The sequence below is a fragment of the Thermobia domestica genome, chromosome 2 (genome assembly GCF_964235325.1).
Source record: "Thermobia domestica chromosome 2, izTheDome1.hap1.1, whole genome shotgun sequence".
NCBI classification, from domain to species: Eukaryota; Metazoa; Arthropoda; class Insecta; order Zygentoma; family Lepismatidae; genus Thermobia; species Thermobia domestica.
Window position 1 is genome coordinate 7,170,629 of NC_137455.1, and position 20,334 is coordinate 7,190,962.

A 20,334-nucleotide genomic window follows, 5' to 3' on the forward strand; every position below is an offset into this window, starting at 1 on the left:
ACCTGTTGTCGTATCAACTCAATCTTCTAACAAAATAATTCTAAAATAGAAAAAAAAAAAAAGTTTTCTAAAATTAAGTATTAATTATCTTACGTAATACTTAAGCTTCGACAAAAATCCATCGTGAAAGTCGTCATGCATCTTTTCATCTTCCGGCTCTCCAATACTATAAACAAGACCACAGGTCGAGCACTGAGTGGCCCCAAAGTCCTTTTGTCCTGCATCAATTAGCAACTGATCCATTCCGCTGGATGGTCGATACAATTTGAAACGCTTCTTTTTAGAACTCGAAGTTGTTGGTGACCCATTTGATAATCTTAAAAAAATAAATAAATAAAATAAAAAAGATTTTGGTATAATATATATAATTAATACAGATCAAATCTCTTTGTCACAAAGATGGAATCAACATGGACACAGACGAGTACGACTTAAAACTTAAGAGCAAGAAAGCAGGAAAGAGTGCCTTGCCAATAGTAAGCCAGCACGAGGCAGTGTAGTTTCCGTGTTTATCGTCGGAAAGTTTATCAACAGATTGGCGTTTGTTATGAATGGTGTCCTTAACGTTTTACTGATTCTTTATAATTCTCGAAGGTAATCTTATACTAAATGAAAGTGCAAAATATATTACAATTTACTTCCTTTACGGTGTTCACTTCAAAGCATTGTTGCGTTTCAGGCATACAGCAAGCACTCACAAACATATGACAATTACAAATTACAAACGTGCATATATTAACAAACTTCCACGAATGGATAAAAATATAATTAAAAGTAATTAATATTGGGTTGGTTGAATCAACTGCAACAAGCTGTCGATGTGGGAAAGTTAGACACAGTATTACTACATTTATTATCTCTATAAAATGTTATTTTTCACTGTTATGCATTCTTTATAAAATTCTATGTAATTATTTGAACAAGGTCATTAAAGCACACTACTAGTTAAGCCACCACCAGAAAGAAGTAAAGAATTGTTGCAGGCTGTGAAATTACGACGACATATAATGCATATCCACTTACTCAGCAAGAGACTTCCTGGTTGGAGTTGTCTTCTTATAAAAGAGAGAATAATATTTCATTTCTTTCTCCTCTGTCTTATTTTCTTTATTCTGAACGGTAACACCACCTGTGTTTTCTGTTACGGGATTAGAGTCCTTTGCTTCCGCAGACACTACATTTTCTGTAGGTTGTACAGTATCACCCTGAACACTCAGTGCTTCAGTAGTCACAGTATTTTCACATACGTTATTCAGTGACGTGATTGCTCCTTCGATACAATGAGCTACGTCCACAACTGGGTCTTCCGTTGCAACATCTATCCTCTCGAGAATATCCTTAGGATTCTGTTCTACTGGACTATCCTCGTTCTCCGCTGGGTCGCTTAACTTATCAAGGATATTCTTCACACTATTCTGGATGTTATCCTGGTCATCTTTGTCCTCTAAAATCTCAAATTCATTATCTGACGATTTCTTTTTGTTCAAAAGATTGTTTTTAAGCATCACTTTACCATTACTCACTTGTAACCTATTTCAAAAACAGAAACAAATATCAAATTTTATTGTCAACAGTATGTTAAGAGAAGATTTGATACAACATAAATTTTTAAGATTCCTAGTAAAATTCCTTACAGACTTACCTAAGCTTAAGATTAATTAAGAGGAAAGTTAAAAAGTAAATGGACTTTTGCAATTTCTCGCACTAGGGTCTGGTAACACTGCTAGTACCCAGCGCTGAATTAGTGTCGTCTGCAACACGCCTATGCAACGTGTCACTCTTATTCCCGCGTTAGTCGTTGGAGTGTAGCAGACCTTTAAACATGGCAGCTCCATAGTCGATCTGCACCACGGAGGAAAGATCAGTGATTCGCTTGTTGTTTGTGGAAGGTGTTAAACCCGCAGAAATTATTCGCTGAATGCAAGCGCAATATGTTGACAGCTGTTTATCGCGAAGCAAGATCTACGAATGGATAGAGCATTTTAAACAGGGAAGAACTTCTTTATGTGACGAGGAAAGATCGGGCGGGCCATGCATGGACTGTCGGCAACATTCTGCCAAACGGACGGTCGAAACAATAAAGGAGTTGGAACTCGAATTGCTGAACATCTGCCATACAGTCCAAATCTGGCTCCAAGGGATTTTAATGTTTGGACTATTGAAGGAAGCGCTCAGGGGAAGAAGATTTGCAATCGAAAAACTTTTTTTTTTTTTGGACAGAATCAAATAACCTGTGAAACGTTGGGAAAAATGTGTTGAAGTGCAGGGAGATTATGTAGAAAAATAATGTATGTTTTAGTTTCCTATCATTAGAATAAATGTACTTTTTCTCATAGTCCCTTTACGTTTTGACTGCCCCTCGTTTGTAATTAATACCCATACCGGATCGTTTCTGTAAGAACTAAAACTGAATAGGTAGAACACCTTCATTTGAAACCTTTCACCCTTAACGAAAACAATTTGGTCAGTATGAATTGAATAGGAAGATACTACAATTCTATCAGAACAACTACACAACAGTTATTAACTGTAATTTCAAGCAAGGTACGGTACTTTAAATGATCAAATGGAAAAGCAGATACGGTACAACAACTCTCTATTAAAGGTGTTAGACTATTGAAAAATTCACGCTTACCTAGTTACGGTCTGCAGGTTGAGGAAATCATGCGTGTTAAACACATTAACAACGCATATGATATGACATTTCGTTATTAGAGTATATGACATTTTATGATACATCTTACTATTAATATTGAATGAAGCTACAAACTTTTGGACAAAGCTAAAAGCTTTCTACTCCAAGCATTACTCATATTCACCCCTACAATCTTTGGGACCATGTGAGCGGAAATTCTTTTCAGTGTTGTTCTATCCACACACAAATGTAAGGAATATTGTGGTATTACCAATCTAAAATTTTATTTTCAAGTTAAAGCTAATTTTCATTTTTAGATTATATAAAATAACAAAATACAAAAATAAGTTCAGTTATAAACAACTGTATTTAAAAAAATAAATCATGATGTAAACTCTGTTATAATATTATGTCTGTGAATTTGTTTCATGCACTTATAACAGCTTTACTTACATAATTACCCAGCATCTCCACCATGTTAGCCTGGTCTACTCTAGTTTGAAGTGAATGTGGGGATTGTAGCTTAAGAGAGAAGACTAGACCAAACTTAGAGAAATATTTGATTTTTTTTATGAACATGCCCCTAAAAGTTAGGCAAAATTGCGTGTAATGAAAACTAAAACTAATTTAAGTTGTGATTAATGAAGCTGGTGCTTAATTTAGAGAAAAGCTTAGCGTTTATTTTAGATTAGTTTATTTGACATAGAGTTTAGTAAGATTGTGTGGAATAAAAGAAAGGAAATTTGGTTAAAGAGAATGTTATACCTTGAGTACTTCTGGATCCATGTTGCCAAGAAGTTTTTTTTTTCTCTCTCTCTCTGCTTCGGATGTTATAAAATGTTTTTGGAAGAATGAAACTTGGTAATTGTATATTACTTGATAGCAATAATCGTTTACAAAATTTTTGTGATTATTTTGTGATTTAAGTGAATTATTTTGTTTTGTTACTTTGTGCGTAGTATTACCTCGAATAGTGACATGCTTGTTTGTTTATAATTTACGACTCATCGCGTTTACTAGTTCGTCGCGTCTTTCTTTATTGTTTGCGCTCTTTTGGCTCCCGAACTTTTACTAACTTTTTTATTTTTAAGGAAACAATTTTATGTAACCGAAAACATGAAATTGCAGATTTTAGAGATACTGTAAGATAACAATGGCTCCAGCCAGCACGTGGAAACTTTTGAGAAAACTCAGTTGAGAAAGAATATTCTGCTGACAAAAAAGCAATCTTCCGGATAATTTAAATTTTGTTAATTTAAGAAATTTCTGGAAGAGATGAATACAAAGATTTTTACAGTGTTACAAATATTTTCGTATACAATTCTCAAAATAAAATGCTGATTTAATAGTGATTATTTAACAGTTACATAATGACCTTGTTATGTAAATTTTCTTTAACGTAATATTACTAAGTTGCAGTATTTGCATTTTGTAACAAAGATAACAATTCATGAACAATGTAAATAATTTTTATAACGCTATTTTTTGTTTTTGTCAAGTAATATGATTTAATAAATACAAGTGATTATGCAAATAAAATTACGTTAAATTACTTTCAATAATATAATGTATCGTAGCGTTACCAAGAACTGAACCCAAGTACCATAACATTCCATAACAATATCATTACGAAAAACTGGCACAAACATACTTCTTTCTAAATTACAAAATTTATTTTAAAACTTTAAAACTCAAACTCAAAATACTTTTATTACTGCACGTAGCTTAACGTCATGTCCACAAGCTTCTAAATTATCAACCTCGGCAAAAATCCTGATATAAAATAATTAAGTAATTTCAAAAAAGAAGCAGTTCATGCAGTTTAAAACTTTATAAAATTAGTTCAGCACATAAAGTACTCAAACATAAAATATCTGTCCATCGTCATCATAAACAAGAAAGTTCTGTACTCCTTTCAAGTTTAATACTACAGAAACAGTGAGTGTTCGGCATAACCACTATACAACTAAAGCCTGTGACAAACATCTTGGCATTTCAGCTAGACGAATAAAACGCAAGCTCTGGCGCGACGTTGCCAAATGGTAAAGGAGTGTGGCTATGCCTAAGCAGACAAACTGCAGCGCGATCAGGTGACAGAGGATAGACGTGGCTATAAAAGTACAATTTAAACGTGGCAATACCGCTGGCTTCTCATTTGCTAGCAGCATTTAAAGGGAATTTGGAGCGCCGCCTTCAAATGCCAAGATGTCGCTGTTTAGTAAAAAACTACTATAGTGCTGCCAAAATGTCTTGAGTCGTGGCAAAAATACGAACAAAAGCTCACTCTCGACACATCTACGCGTTGAGTCAATAAGGGTTCAGCTGTTGCTAAGCGAGGGAGCCTTAGCGAAAGGGAGTGGAATTCCTTCAGTCGATAGCAGCGCTTGGAACGGAAGACTAGGTGTCAAGTCAATGTGGTATATCTATAGTCATCAGTACTCTGTCTGTCAACGTTAATAATTCACCACCAACAAAAACTGTATCAGGGTCAAAGCTGAGAGTAATCAAAAACATAAAATTAAAAACTTACACCTCATCAATACTTACCAAGTATGTGTCAAAAAAATCTGTGCTAAGCTTTCCAAGTGCATAAGACAATAGGGGATGTACCAGGTAAGGATGGTAGAGACCTGAATATACTTCTGGAAGAATCATTCGAGATCAGAAACGAAAACGCAAACGGGATAAATAAATATTCCAATCGAATTCATTCCGAATATGGAGAGCAAGGGCAAGACACAATTCTTCCTATAGAAATATATAAACCAGAGTGTGGCCAAAAGATCTCGAAATCTTAGTAGTCTCCTATTGCAAGCAGAAACAATTATACTTCAAATACTGATCTGAAGGTTGTGTGGAAAAAAACAAATGAAGGTTGAGGAAGCACAGTTAGGTTAGATGCTATTGAATTATTAAGAGTTATTCGTATGTCATTTGAGGGCTTTTTGTTCTATCTAAATGCATAACTAAGTTCAAGATAACTAAAACTAACATTCAGATCGAATCCTATAATGAACCAAAGGGTGGCCTTAGGCTTACGAAGCTTATGTTTGGAGTTTAAGTTTGAGAATTTAACCCTTCGTCACACCGTAAGAATTAATTAAAATAAGTACAAACATGAATCTGTTCAGAAATAGAAGTGAGTTTTAACTGATAACTTACTTCACATAAGATACTAATACTTATTACTACATCATTGCTGATAATTACGTAAGTAAATAAACATTTTTTTACAATATAATACTTACTTAATATTACCATTCACTGTCACAGTTGCTACGTTGTTTATTTCCAATGTCCTGTTAGTCTTAAAGAACTTCTTATTTGGGTCTACTGGCGGAGGAGTCTTAGGAGCTTCCTGAGACTTTGGTGTCAGCTTTGCGTCGTTGTTCTCAATGTTTTGAGAAAATAGAAATGGTGTATCACTGAGCTTTGACGCGGAAGATGGGGACATTTCCTTGTACCTTTCGCTTTGGGCGAATATTACAGGATTGTTACACGGAGACTTATTCAATGCTGATGGTGATGTGTGCTGTGGTTTCTCGATAGTAAACGAATCATAAATCGACCCTTTGGAGGACATTTGGGACATGTTCTTGCGAATAGCTTTCTTAAACATTGAACGAGGATCCTTTGTATCAGAATGAGAACGTTTCGGAACTTTCGGCTTTTTAAGGCCATGGCTTAGCTCTGGAAATATACTCACTGGTTTTTTGCGCTTTATATTCGAACTAGAAGAGTTGCGATTCTTTTTCTGTTGGTTCAAATGATTGCTTTTAGGGACAGTTGTATCAGAAAAAAGTTTTCTTTGAGCTGGGGTCTCTTTACGACCAGTTTCAGGAAACAAAACACGAACACTACTTCTGTAGAATTTCTCCGCTGGAATTCCGGGATCCTCTGCTGCATACTTCTCTAATTCCAGGGCGGATTTGAGTGCGACTACTTTGGAAAATCTGTACGAAATTTCCGCCGATTTACTATAAAAGTTGGCAAGTCTAGGTGATCGCCTTGGTGTAACTTCCTTGTCTTTATCCAACATTTTGAAAGGCGTTAGAAAAGCCTGACTTTTGTCCGTGTCTTTCACTGGAGTTTCGGCCACGAAGTCAATCTCGTCTCCAGCCTCTGGCGAAGGAGGAGCCGAGCTGTAACGGTCTGGAGATGATGATAATATAAGTGGAGACATTGTGCCACTCCTTCGAGATGTAGGAGTCAATCCATTGATGGGATGATCACCTTCTAGCTTATCCATTGACAAATCATCCATGTCATCACTGCCCACGAAGGACCTTAAAATTTCTGCAACATCCGCCATTTTGAGAGATGCTGAAAGAAAGAAATCCAACAATTACTAATATTATCAAGAAAAACTGTCAAATAGAAGGGGAAAAAAAACTCAAGCTTCGATAGACTGGTACTCATCTTGCAAAGTCAAAAATTCAGAACTTGATTTAAACTTTTAAACAAGTTGTTCTAAATATAACGTAATTTTACGCATATGGTTGTTCAAAACTATATCGTTAGTGCGCATGTGCGAGCTATGAATAATAACTGGTAGCTGAATTTAATACATCGTAATTTTAAATAGTTATAGTATTTAAAATTATTTAACTATGATTCCTCAAAATCAAAGTACTATAAGGAAAATGAAGGACGCAATATACTTTTCTCGCATATCCACCACATGTGTAATTCAGGAAATTCTAAGAATGAAAAAGTGAGATTGGGCCCTGTCGTAGGTGTTCATTAATACAGCCACTGGATTTTCCAAGCACAAGAGTTGTTGCTAAACAGTCCACGTGAACTGAATGACTAAGCACCGACAGGAACGAAAATGTGTGGCTAGTGAGAGTATAGACTAGGTAGTGTAGTTGTTAACGTACCGGTATGATAAACGGACAAAAGTGGGTACGTTTCCAGCTCAGTTTCACTTTTTGAATTTTGAGTTGAGTTGATTTTGAGTTTAACGTCCCGTTCAGCAGCGAGGCTATATGAGACGTGGACCTACTGATTAACGTGGAATCCGAACCACATGAGTTCCCGCCGGGAATCGAACCCGGGTCTCCCACGCCAAAGGCGCGTACGTTAACCGCTTAGCCACGGAGGAGCTCTTTTTGAATTTTATTGAATTGCACTTAAGAATCTGACACACGGTACTAAAAATACAAAATTTACCATTTTTCTTTTGCTTGTTTGTCATAAGTGAAAGGGGATAATGAAATGCAACTTACCACAATTATAGATAATGTTACTCTACAACAGAACATATGAACCTGAAGGAATTTTTAGTGTTGGCATCCATAGAAATTAGTGTTGTCAGCATAGCATTTTCTCCACGATCTAGGTTAAGACGGAGACTAGAGGAACGAACTTAACTGCATGTGATTACGTATCTGTTATTTTGGTATCCTGTGAATTACTTTTTAAATAACATTATTATTAATTTTAATAACTGTATGTTAAAACTATTTTGTTCCTCTAGTCGCTGCATTAACTTAGATTTTTGGGGAAATGTTACTCTGGCGACACTGAAAATTCTTGAGGTTCATATTTTCTGTTGTAGAATAACATTATCTATGATTGTGGGAATCTGTTGAATTAGCTATATGGGCTGTCACTTTTTATCACCGTATATATTGAAAATGCAGATATAGCTAGTAGTCACAGATTACTACTTGTTAATAAAATGTTCACCATCCTCTTAGATATTGATCAATACCAATATCATCTCTCTATGACTTACGGTTCCCGAGATATGCTTTTTTAACTCTCCCGAAATCGGAACTTTTTTGGCCAATATTTTGAAAACGGTATTTCATAGAGAGATGATGTTGGTGTTGATCAATACCTAAGAGGATGGTGGACATTTTGGTACCAAATAGTAACCGGTGGCCACTGGCCAAATCACACAGATTTCCACATAGAATTTTAAGATGTTCATGACAAGGAATCAAATCTCTTCTTAGAGCTTCGTTGTTTAAAAGTACAAAGGGCTAGTACCTACTTGCGTTGCTCTTGTCAATTTACTTAATAAAATATGATATACGATATACAGTATTTTAACTGAAAAAAAAAGTATCCTATTAATTATACAACCTTTCGTCAAACCGTGTTTGAAACAATCAGAAAAACTAACATTGATATACAAATATTCAGATCATGTCTTGCTCTCCCACTTCGCCGCCACTGTATGTATAGTAAATGCAATGTAATTGTCAAAGTACATTAACACTCTATATCAATCACTGAGTCTTAGAATTAAGTTTACACTTTATACGTATTTGCTGCTCTTTAGTTCATTTTATGTGAGTTGGATTAAATTTAGAGGAAATATATTTTTGTGTGGAACCTAACACGAAATTCTGCCTTTCGTCTTTGTATGTCAAATTTTGGCCTTACATCTAATATACCCTATTACAATGTTTATCATTTCATTATTCTGAAAATTCCGAATATATAAGAAATGTGTCTAAAAGTATCGGCCTCTCAGTATCGGTATCGAGTCATCCCTAAAACACGCTACACTTATACTCACATTAACGAAATTCCAAATTTAATGCAGTAGCAAACCCAACTCAATTCTTTTTCACAGGGGTTAATTCAAGATTTTGGATCAGATAAGGATGACTGTAACAATGTCTTTCTGTTAATAAGAAAGGAATCTACACTGTTTTATGACAATCTGTTTAGACCAAAAATTACTTCTATACCCTTTAGACTAGAGATGCAAGAGCTTGAAGAAAAAAAAAAAAGAAAAAAAAAAGAAAAAAAGAAAGAAAAAAAAAAGCTTTTTTGGAAAGACATTGTCTGCTTCGCTTTTAACTTGGGAAATTTTGGACTTTTTTCAAAATTCTGCTTTAAATTTATAAAGCAAACTTTGTTTCATTTCTCTACAACACAAAAACTCAGTTTAACTAGTGATTGATGTAGATATCACAAAACCTCTAAAATAAACCATGAATTTCAAAGGATTAACCAATTTTTTAACCTCTTATATACAAAAATAAGTACTTTTATTAAGAAAATGATATACAAATAATTAGCAAAATTGTATGTAGTATTTTTACTTCAAAATATCACACACCCTCTTCTTGAAACAAAATAACGTAAAACATGAGAGAAATATATTTATATGATACTCTTAAAGACTGCACATCAAGAGCTTCGTTTTGGGTGGTTCTATACATTTTTGGAATTTTTCAGTTAATTTTTAACTTTCATATACATTGTACGAATATTTCAAACAAATTTTTCATTCATTGATCACATACGTAATCTGTTACCACCTATCATTGTTCATCTGGGTGTGTGGTTTCCTAGACTCTAGAATATATAACCACCATCACGGTTTACCCAGTCCTGAAGGTTTCTGAATTTTTAACAAGAGGAATTCAACATTATATATATATATAAAGCATGGAAGGAATCACTCACTGTTCCAATTGAAAGCGTAACACTTGCGGTATCGACATTTGCAATGCTGTTCAAAGTAACTTCTTGTTCTCCCAAGCTGAGAGAGAATATTTTCGGGAGTTCATTTATACAGTAGGATAGGCACACAGTATCAACAGCTATACAAAGACCAAGTTTTATCACATTGGTGTAACCAGCAAGTTGTTCTAGGGGAGAATATCATGACTTTTTTGGGGGGGCAGCGGGGGACTTGGGCATTTTGCGTACTAAAAGCAGAATATATAAACCATGTTTTTTATTGAAAAAACCAATAAACCAGGTTTTTTTGGTTTAAATAATTTACTCTATGTATTTATATTAGATATGGACAGAAATTACTTTGTTTCGCCTTGGTGTTATTATGCAACAACAAGGTTATGCTGGAAGGGGTCACATAAACTTAAAGCGGAATCCAAATTGCTTCTCGGCTTCAGCCAAGAAAAATTGTCCATTTCGACACGAAACCGGGACTAATTGGTCACAAATGCGATTGCCGACTCACTCACGAAAGACTCCCGATAAAAAGACGTTGTACTTATCTTTACATAGGCCTAGTTGTTAATATAATTGTCAAGAATCATTTCAGAAGGACAAAAAGATAAACAGTTACACAAGTAAAAACATTACACAATTATATATAAATCGGGAAACTCCCGCCTTAGCCATTGGGAAAATCCTGTTATTACTTTAAATGTATTTGTATATAAAATTTTAAGGTCAACGTATCATAATCACTACGCTAAAACTGAGGTATTAAATTATAAATTTGGTATGTAGATATCATTCAATAAAATTAAAACAAAGTCAAATCCAAGCTGATGTTGGAAGATGCGTAGGCAGTTGATAAATTTTGCCAATTTCTATCAGTATATTTAAGCAACCTTGGCTAATTTATAAAACAGGCATTCAGAGAAGTAGAAATATATATTTTGGTTTCGTTTCGTATGTTTAGGCTTAACATCCTTATGAAATACCAAGGTTATTACGGAGAAGACTTTCGCTTAAAGGGACACCTCGAATCGCTACTTTGTTTACACTTGAAAGATGGGTTGTGGTTCGACCGAGAATTGAGCACGCGACCTCTTGATTAAAAGGTTAAAAGTACATAAACGTAATGCAGATGGTTTCATATGTGGAGACGTCACCATGAAGTTCACACGATTTAAAGCATTTTTCGTTTTTTTTTTTTTTTGTCTAAACCTTAACAGCTGGTTTAAACCACCCAACCCTGCTCACAGCACCTAAGAACATGTAAACGCAAATATAAGGATCAACTATACAAATGAAGAATAGTTGCTAGGATACGGTAAACACATCTGAAAGATGTAAACAAGTCCTTATTTGTGATTGGCCAAAAACTGGAAATGTAAACAAATCCTTCTCTCTGATTGGTCGAATGTCTGACTATATTTAAAGAGAACTTCTACACATATATATTTTTTGTTTACTTTTATAGTTTTCCTTAGCAGTTTTCCAATAACCGTTTGCCAACGGTTACTCGGAGTTGAAATATAATCTTCTTCTTCCTTCCTTTTTAACATATTGAGATATTTGTAATTACGCGTAAGTATTACGGGATTATCCAAAGAGCAACTTGCTAGCGACGTGATTTGTCACAAGTCACACATCTGAGACACACTTGTTCACTATCATGAGCATATTTAGGAATTTTTAGTCAGATCTAGCTCGGAATAAGTATAAGAAACAATGTTAATATTATGAACGAATTAGTTCTATGAATTGGTAACTTAGTTTCGATAGCTTTTCTTCTGGAACAAACAAAAATTACTTCAACTTTTGAATGTGTGCATTTTCCTCAAGAATTTTTTTGACATCTTTTGAGGCTATATATTCAGCTAATGCGTTTTCTATTCTTCTGTACAATCTTATGTACTGATGTCGTCTACGTTATGTACGGCAAATGTCCCACAGAAACTGGTTTTCTCATTGTACCGCAAATGTCCTGATACCGTTCCAATTCACAAGAAATACAGCAAAATTGATTGTAACGATTATCGAGGCATTTCTCTTCTGTCAAGATCCTGTAAACTACTCCCAAACATTCTATTAGCAAGATTGATCCCATACGCAGACGAAATTATTGGAGATTATCAGTGTGGATTTAGGCGAAATTGATCAAGTATCGACCAAATATTTGCCATTCGATAAATACTAGAAAAGAAGAGGGAACACAATACCCCAGTACATCAATTGCTTGTTGATTTTAGAAAGGCTTAATACTCGGTTAGGAGAGAAACATTGTAAAACGTTACAAAATTTTGAATACCAATAAAGCTAGTTAGATTAATTAAAATATTTTTAAATGAATCCCAAAGTCCGAGTAGAAAAATTCTTGTCCACGAACTTCCACGTAGAGAATGGCATGAAACAAGAAAATGCGTTATCGCCATTATTGCTCAGCTTTGTTCCGGAGCACGCTATAAGGAAAATGAAGATTATGGCGTATTCTGATGAAAAAACGAAATCCTTAAGTTTAACGTACCACGGTTATGCCGGTTAGGCTAAAGGAGACGGTGATAATGAGAGATGAGTGAAATGGTGGAATGAAGAAAGTGGGAGGAAACGGGAAAACCCCGAGAAAACCCACCAGCACGGTGTTTGTCCACCACAAAGTCCACACGGCGCGAGCTGGGATCGAACCAGGGACCCCAAGCACCGGAGGTACGTATTCTGATGATGTAAATATGAGATGAGATGATAGGAGTCCAATCGAAAGAAAAGCAGAGGTCTTATTAAACGCTTGCAGCGACATTGGTTTAGAGGTAAATGCAGAGAAAACTAAATACATGGAAGTTCAGCGGGATCGTAATACAGCAAATTATGGACACATCAAAATATCAAATAATGCTTTCGATAAAGTGAATATTTTTAGATATTTAGAATTAATATTACCAAACCAAAATCATATCAACGAAGAAATTAAATGACTGAAATCAGGAAATACGTGTTATTATTCAGTTCAAAATATTTTGTCGTTCCGAATTCTGTCGAGGAACTTAAAGCTTAAAATATATAAAACGACAATCATGCCTGTTGTGCCTTATGGTTATGAAACATGGCCGCTTACGCTGAGGGAAGAACGCAGACAAAGTATTTGAGAATAAAATCCTGATACGAGTATCTGGACGCAAGAGGTACGGGAATGGGGAAACTTCATAACGAAGAACTGCATAATTTATACGGTCATAAAGTCTAGGAGGCTCAGGTGGGTAGGTCATGTGGCCAGAATGAAAGAAGGTAGGAACGCTTTCAAGGTTTTAATCGGAAAACGTGCATTAGGAAGACCTAAGCGCAGATGGGACGGCAATAAGATGGACTCGCAGAAATAGCAATAGGAGAAACTGGATCGAATTGGGTAAGGACAGAATTCAATGGAGACCTTTTGTGAACGCGGTACTGAATCTTCAGATTCCATAGGCCATAGAGAGAGAGAGAGAATACATTTAAATTAAGGACAACTGCACAGCAAACATAAATGGCGGTTAGCTTTTGCGCTTCTATTGGAAAGTCCATCTGTGAATGTAGAGATAGTGCGTATACTGTTGAGTCCTGGCCGACTTTCTTTCTAATTGTTTTTAAATCGTTGTAATTACTAATTACAAGCAGTGACGGATTTGCAAAGGGGGTTAGGGTGGGGATGTCTTTCGGATTGAAGTTTGTATCCCGAAATTACGTAACTCCTGAAACAAACGAAATATTAGTTATGCCTTTACTCATAAACTTCAAGCTCCCTTTAAATAAAAATTAAGAAACTTCGGAAAAACTAAACATTAATAAGAAAATCCCCTCCCAAAATACTTTTCTAAATCCGCCACTGATTATCAGTATAAAATGGTCTTCAAGGTTGTATCCGCAAAATTATTGCTGAATATAGAAACGAAACGGAATATTAGTTATGCCTGTACTCATAAACTGAAAAATGTATGCTCTGTTGGATATATTGAAAAACGTAAGTTTAATTATGTGCTAGAAGCTAGAGTACTAAGCTCTAAGAAATGAAACACGAATAACTAAAAATAAAATGATCTGGAGAAGAAAAAAATGTCGATAACTCAGAAATTAAAATAAAGCTAAATAGCCTCTAAAATTGCTCTCAAATACTATGTACTTTGTGTTTACTTTAATACATGAAATATGTGCTCCATCCATCATAATGGTAAATTGCAGAGCGAAATGTGGTATTTAGGTCATGAAATCTTATTTGACTATAGAGTATACTATAAGAAAGCTATTTGGAGAGACAAATCATGAAAATGAAAAAAGCCAAAATTTCCAAAATTCCAGTTTTTTCCCATAAAAGCTGGTTTTTTATGTGCAAAAAGCAATCGATTCCAAAAAGCCGGCCTTTTTTGCATCTCTACCTTAGGCTAAAGGATGCTAATGATCAATGAAAGTGAAAGATTACGAAATACTTGGTGAAATGGGATTGTGGAAGAAGACGAGAGAACCCATGCAGATACATATTGAAATTTCGTCTAAATGAAATTGATGCGTATTAGAAGTGAGAAGTTCTTGCCCACATTAGATGCAGAAACAATAATATAACACTTCCACATCCAGAACAAATTAAGTATGTAGCAAACACGGATCCCCTTTTAATGACACAGTAAGTAAACTACATAAGAGCAATCTATACTTAAAAAAATAAAGCTATAAAATAATTTTTAATACAGCAGACCCATGAAGTTGAAACAAAGAAATGAAAAATCAAACGAAATCTTTGAGTTTTAAATCTGAGTTAAAGGAGACGGCGATTATGAGAAATGAATGATATAGTGGAATGATTAAAGTGGGAGGAAACGGGAAAACCCACGACCACGGTGTTTGTCCACCACAAAGTTCACTTGGCGCAAGCTGGAATCGAACCAGGGACCTCACATACTAGAGGTGAACGCCCTATCATTGAGCCACCGCCGCTCCTTTGAAATAAAGAGTTCCTTTTAGAAATATGACAATGTATGGGTAAACTTTACAACACACGTTCCAGCTGCGCATCGACAAGTAGGACCGCTTTAAATGGATATAGTAGAGTAGGGTAGAGTACAGTAAGGTGAGGGTAAGCAGGGTAGGGGTAGGAACGGGTTAGCTTAAGGTTAGGGAAGCTTTGACTCATTTTCAGAAAATTAATAGAGAGTAGAGTGAGTATACAAGCCGGAGCATTGTAAAGTTAACCCCATGATTCCTTTGTCCAACTTTTGCAGATGAAGAACAGTGTTGCCCAGATTAGAAACATTATGGTTAAAATCTACTAGTAGGCCTACTATCCATGCATGCAACTAACTTCTAATGAAAGTAATCAAATGTCAAAGAAGTAGTGCTCACACACAATATGTACGCTGGAATATGCACTTTCGAATGTACTGTACTGTAAGTGACAATGACTGAAAACAGTACTCACCCATATGCTCTATGTAGTATTCACCTATCACCGCTCACTCCTGTTCCCATACTTCCCAGTTGCTTATTAAACATGGAATGCCATGTGGAGATATATAAAAGTCATTACAATAGAAGTTTTTAAGGCATTACGCGATGCAGATTTATTGTACATAAATTCACTACATAGGTCCTTTTCAAATAAACTTACTCTTTGAACCTTAAACGATCATTTTTAGGGTATGGAGTTTCATTCTCCGCTGTAGAACTACTTTCAGGGGGGGGAGGGGTCAGTGTACATATGCCATAATATAAACTATTGTGCAAAAAGAACTAACCAACTTGTGCTACGTTGCAGCTAAAAACAACATGAATACCATCTAACAGAGTTAGGGCAGAAGCGCAGCACGGGGAGGCGTGGTAGTGGGCGCGTCAATGATGGTGAATATACACATAAACGAGAATAGCACAAAAAATCTATACGGCATGTGTTGGATATGTATTTGTACATTACTATGGACGTTTACAGCTAATATCCCGATATGTTTTCATTGCTCACACATTGATATTCCAAAATAACAGCACATTACTTAACGTAAATTTCGCGAATATATAAATCCCATAACTAGGCCTATATCATGTTAGCACGCATATTATGAATCTGGGCATATATTCCGAAGTTGGGCGTCCGCTTTCGTCAAGTTTTTTCACTGTTATCTCCTTTCCACACTTTCTGCAATTTGTTATTAGGTCCATTAATCCGTGCTCTTCACAAACTTTTAAAAGATTTTGCTCGTTGTCAATGTATTCCTTCACAAATGTTAAAACTGCTAGTTCATTGCCCTTGTACATTCGCCATGTTGGTAACATAAATGCTCGTTTCTTTCCCACAATGCAACTGTTCGGTTACCTTGCGCCAAGTAGTTCCCTCCGCTCGCCATATAGTCCCATGTTTATAACCGCTTATATATAACAAATAAACAGATTTTTCGAGACTCTTATATATTATCAAGCACACAAACGATCAAATTATCCATATATTTCCTGTAAATTTTAAAAATTTCGCTGGAAACGGACGCCCAACTTTGGAATTTAACCCTGAATCTGAATGCAAGTATTTGGGCAAGTGCCACGAAAATAGAATGTCAGGGGAATCATGTAAAGCAAGAAAAGTGATGATTTTTTACTTAAGTTGACTACATAAAGAGAAGTATATTTACTGTCATTATGCTGTAACCCTCAAAGGCTGTTTTTATTATATGCTGCAAACTTAGTTTTTTTTGTGGAAGTGTGAGCAGTACGTAGAAATGAAAAGATCTAATAGAATATAGGTCTTTCAAGTATAAATAGGTTTCGCGGGGAGAACACAAATTCCTTAGGTCTAACCGACTCTATTTTTAATCTGTATGTATATACGAACCTTGGCATACACTAACTTGCTATTATTTGCGTTTTATTGCTAACAATGTAAATATCAGAAATCAAATTTTATTATTTATTCTTCATGCTGTCACATAGCAGTTTACTAAAAAAATAAACATCCAGAACACATACAATAATACTGAATAATATGTAAGTGTAATTATTGTCTACATTAACTTAAATTACCAGTATCATTTAATTAGGAGATATCTTCTTATTCCGCCTCAAACACACCAAAAACACAAACAACTTTCCAAACTAACGCTGCAAGTACAATCGTGTCTCGATTTTTCGCGGTATTTCCGCGTTCCCACTGTTACCAGATTCTTTTAGACATATAACTCTTCAACGAATGTTAAATATCGCACATATTCGATAAATATCACTATACTCACTGCAAAAACAGAAGAAATAAAAGGTACGTGTCAGAAGACTAAACTTTCTCGTACCAATCTATTAAACTAAAACTCATATTGTGTTCCAGTTCTTAATTAAATATTTTCTTCTGAATTATAAGACGCTCTCCGAAAACTTCAGCCAAAGAAAACGCACCCTCAAAAGTAAACTAAGCCTTGTAAATTTTTTCCAGAAGAAATTACTTATACTATACGTCAATGTTATTATTGAAATACAAGGGCGGATCCAGGACGGACTTCTGAGGGAGGGGCGGTGGGTTGTAATACTGTTATTTAGAGCTACTTTTAAGAGCTCCAAACTCTGGAATTGGTTATATTTATATACGTATATAAAATAAGAAAGTTTCCTCTTCTGGGGGGAGGGGATCGCCCCGATCATTCAAATGGATCGGCCACTGCTGAAGTATTTGTGAACAAAATATCAACAAAATCGCAAGAGAGTTCATTCATAGTTAAGCAGTTAGCGTACGCTCCTTTGGTGTTTGAGACCCGGGTTCGATTCACGGCACGAGTTTATGTGGTTCGAATTCCATATTAATCAGTAGGTGCACGTCTCATATAGAACTTACTCTTGTGAAGTTGAATCAATTGAAGAAAACTGCGTTCCGATATATATCTTACTTTTTGCTGCATAGAAATCAGTATTGAAACCGGAAGAGTAGTAAAATTCAATCACTTCCGGTTCTGGTAGAGTTTTGCAGGTTCTGGTGGTATGTTCTCTTGACACCTTGAATCTATTGCAGAAAAGACCTCACCGCTATTACCATTTTTGTTCTACGTTGATGAATATTGAAACCGGAAATGGTTAATACAGGATTATAGGATGAGATAAAATCTACTCCTTGGAAGCTGAATCGATTGAAAAAGAACGGCATCTCGTTATCCCTGACCGTTTTTGCTCTATGGAAATCAGTATTGAAACCGGAAGTAGTAGTAAATTACAACCATTGAAGGTTTCGGTAGAGTGTTGCGGATTGTAACGATATGTTTTCTTGACAACCTGAATCAATTGCAGAAAACCGTTTGTCGCTATCTATTATCATTTTTGTTCCATAACTGTACGTTGAAACTGGAAACCATTTCCAGTGGAAATGGTAAATTTGAACCACTTCTGGTTTAAATAGCAGGTTAAAGGAAAAGGCTTCCTCTTTTGGGGAAAATGAATTACTTGCGGAAAACCGCATCTCGAAATCTCTTAACGTTTTTGCTTTATGAAAATCTGTATTGAAACTGGAAGTAATATTATATTTAAACCACTTCTGGTTTTGGAAGAGTGTTCAGGATAGTCATGGTGCATTGCATTGGGACGCTGAATTGTTTGCAAAAACTGCTTCTCTCCATCTATTGCGGATTTCGCTTAATGTCGATAAACGTTGAAACCGGAAATGATAATTTGAGCCTCTTCCGGTTCGAATAGAGAGTTAACAGAGGAGATGAAACTTATCCTTGGAAGATTGAATCGATTGCAAAAATCCGCATCTTGATATCTTGTTACCTTATACATTGTATAATGTAACATGGCCCGGAAGTTTTGAGCAACCAGTATATATATATAGGAATTTTATATTTATTGAACTTTTGAAAAAATATAATTAGTTGTTTACTCAATTTTCACGTAGATCGCAAATTTTGCGTAAAGTTGATTGAAATAATGATTTTAGTGTATTTAGATGAAAATATATGTTATATATATATATATATATATATATATATATATATCTATATTGGATAATATTCATATATTTAGCCAAAATCTAGTGTTATTTTAGAAAATAATGTCATATCCGGTCGTTTTGAATCCTTTCCAGTGTATTTTCATGGATATTTTTGGCTTAGGGGATCCTCAAAAGAAATCAAAATTTTTATTTCATAAATCTTCTTTAAAATTTCACATTTGTAATGTCAGCCATAATAGCTTCTTGAAGCATCTCTTTGTTTAATCTAAATTATCTGTGGTTGGATCATCCGCAATCACAGATGTGGTTGAGATTTTCGGCTTTCTTTGATCTCACCTTCACCTTCACCTTCACCTATCGAGAGGTGTTGCATTATCAGAGTGCAGAAATAGTCTGTTTCACCCATATCCTTGGAATTGTAAGCGGAGTAACATTGTGTTTGTTGCTTGCTTAGTAGGTGTGCTTTGACCTTTTCCGGTGGAAATTGAAAAATGAGAACTGGAATAGTCATTCCCTCTTGTTGGAATATATTAGTGATGTTAATTCCGTTGCCTATGTGGAAAATACAGAGCTAAGATTTTCTAGTGATTTTTTTTATCCACCGGAAAATGAAATGTAAAAGAAGACATGATATTATTAACCAGGTAATGATTAAAGTAAATTAAAGGACAAGTCCATTATCTTGAAAAAAAAAAATGATTAAATGTTTCAGGATATCCAAATCATTGTGCGTCAAAATTTGTTTGATGGTGAAGGGTCCATAACCATAGCGTTTATTTAGCTCTTCCATAACTTTAGTTTTATTTTTAGATAACAAAGGACATTGAAATATGAGATGATTCAGAGTTCCAACCTTTTCGTTGCACCAACAGAGAGGTGAATCTCTCCGATGAATTTTGTACAGAAGATATGGAGTAATTGCAGTGTTGAAACGAAGTCTATAATATAATATGATTTTTGACCGTGACCAAGTGCGAAGTGCATTCCAGCTGGATGATTGCAAATGGTTAGTTTGCCAATAGTATGTTCCTGGTCCACTTCTGATTTTATGTTTCCAAAGGACTGTTTGCTCCGAGATTATCTGGTCAATGTAAACTAAAAAATTGAGAGGTGATAATTTTATATTGGCTGAAATACCAGAGTTGCGAGATTTTTTGGATAAATCGTCGACAAATTCATTCGGTTTTATGTCAACATGACTTAGGACGTGGATAAAATTTATGATATGACCCATTTCAATTAACTTTCGATAAATGGATTTTATGTTTAGTACTGTCCAAGTAGATTTAATTGTCCAATGAACAGAAGAAAGTGCTTGTAATACACTGTAGGAATCCTT

The 20,334-nt window shown here is 35.2% G+C and overlaps 1 protein-coding gene across 1 annotated transcript in view; it reads right to left on the minus strand.

The window, feature by feature from the left end:
* Positions 1-17,246, minus strand: part of eco (Establishment of cohesion) — a 30,739-nt gene extending 13,493 nt beyond the window's left edge. The window contains exons 1-4 of the mRNA XM_081738319.1: positions 17,090-17,246; positions 5,884-6,958; positions 1,024-1,530; positions 94-316 (exon numbers count right to left, since the gene is read on the minus strand). Coding sequence (XP_081594445.1) covers positions 94-316; positions 1,024-1,530; positions 5,884-6,947 — 1,794 coding nt within the window. The 5' untranslated portion in view covers positions 6,948-6,958; positions 17,090-17,246. The remainder of the gene's footprint in view (positions 1-93; positions 317-1,023; positions 1,531-5,883; positions 6,959-17,089) is intronic.
* Between the last annotated feature and the right edge of the window lie 3,088 nt (positions 17,247-20,334).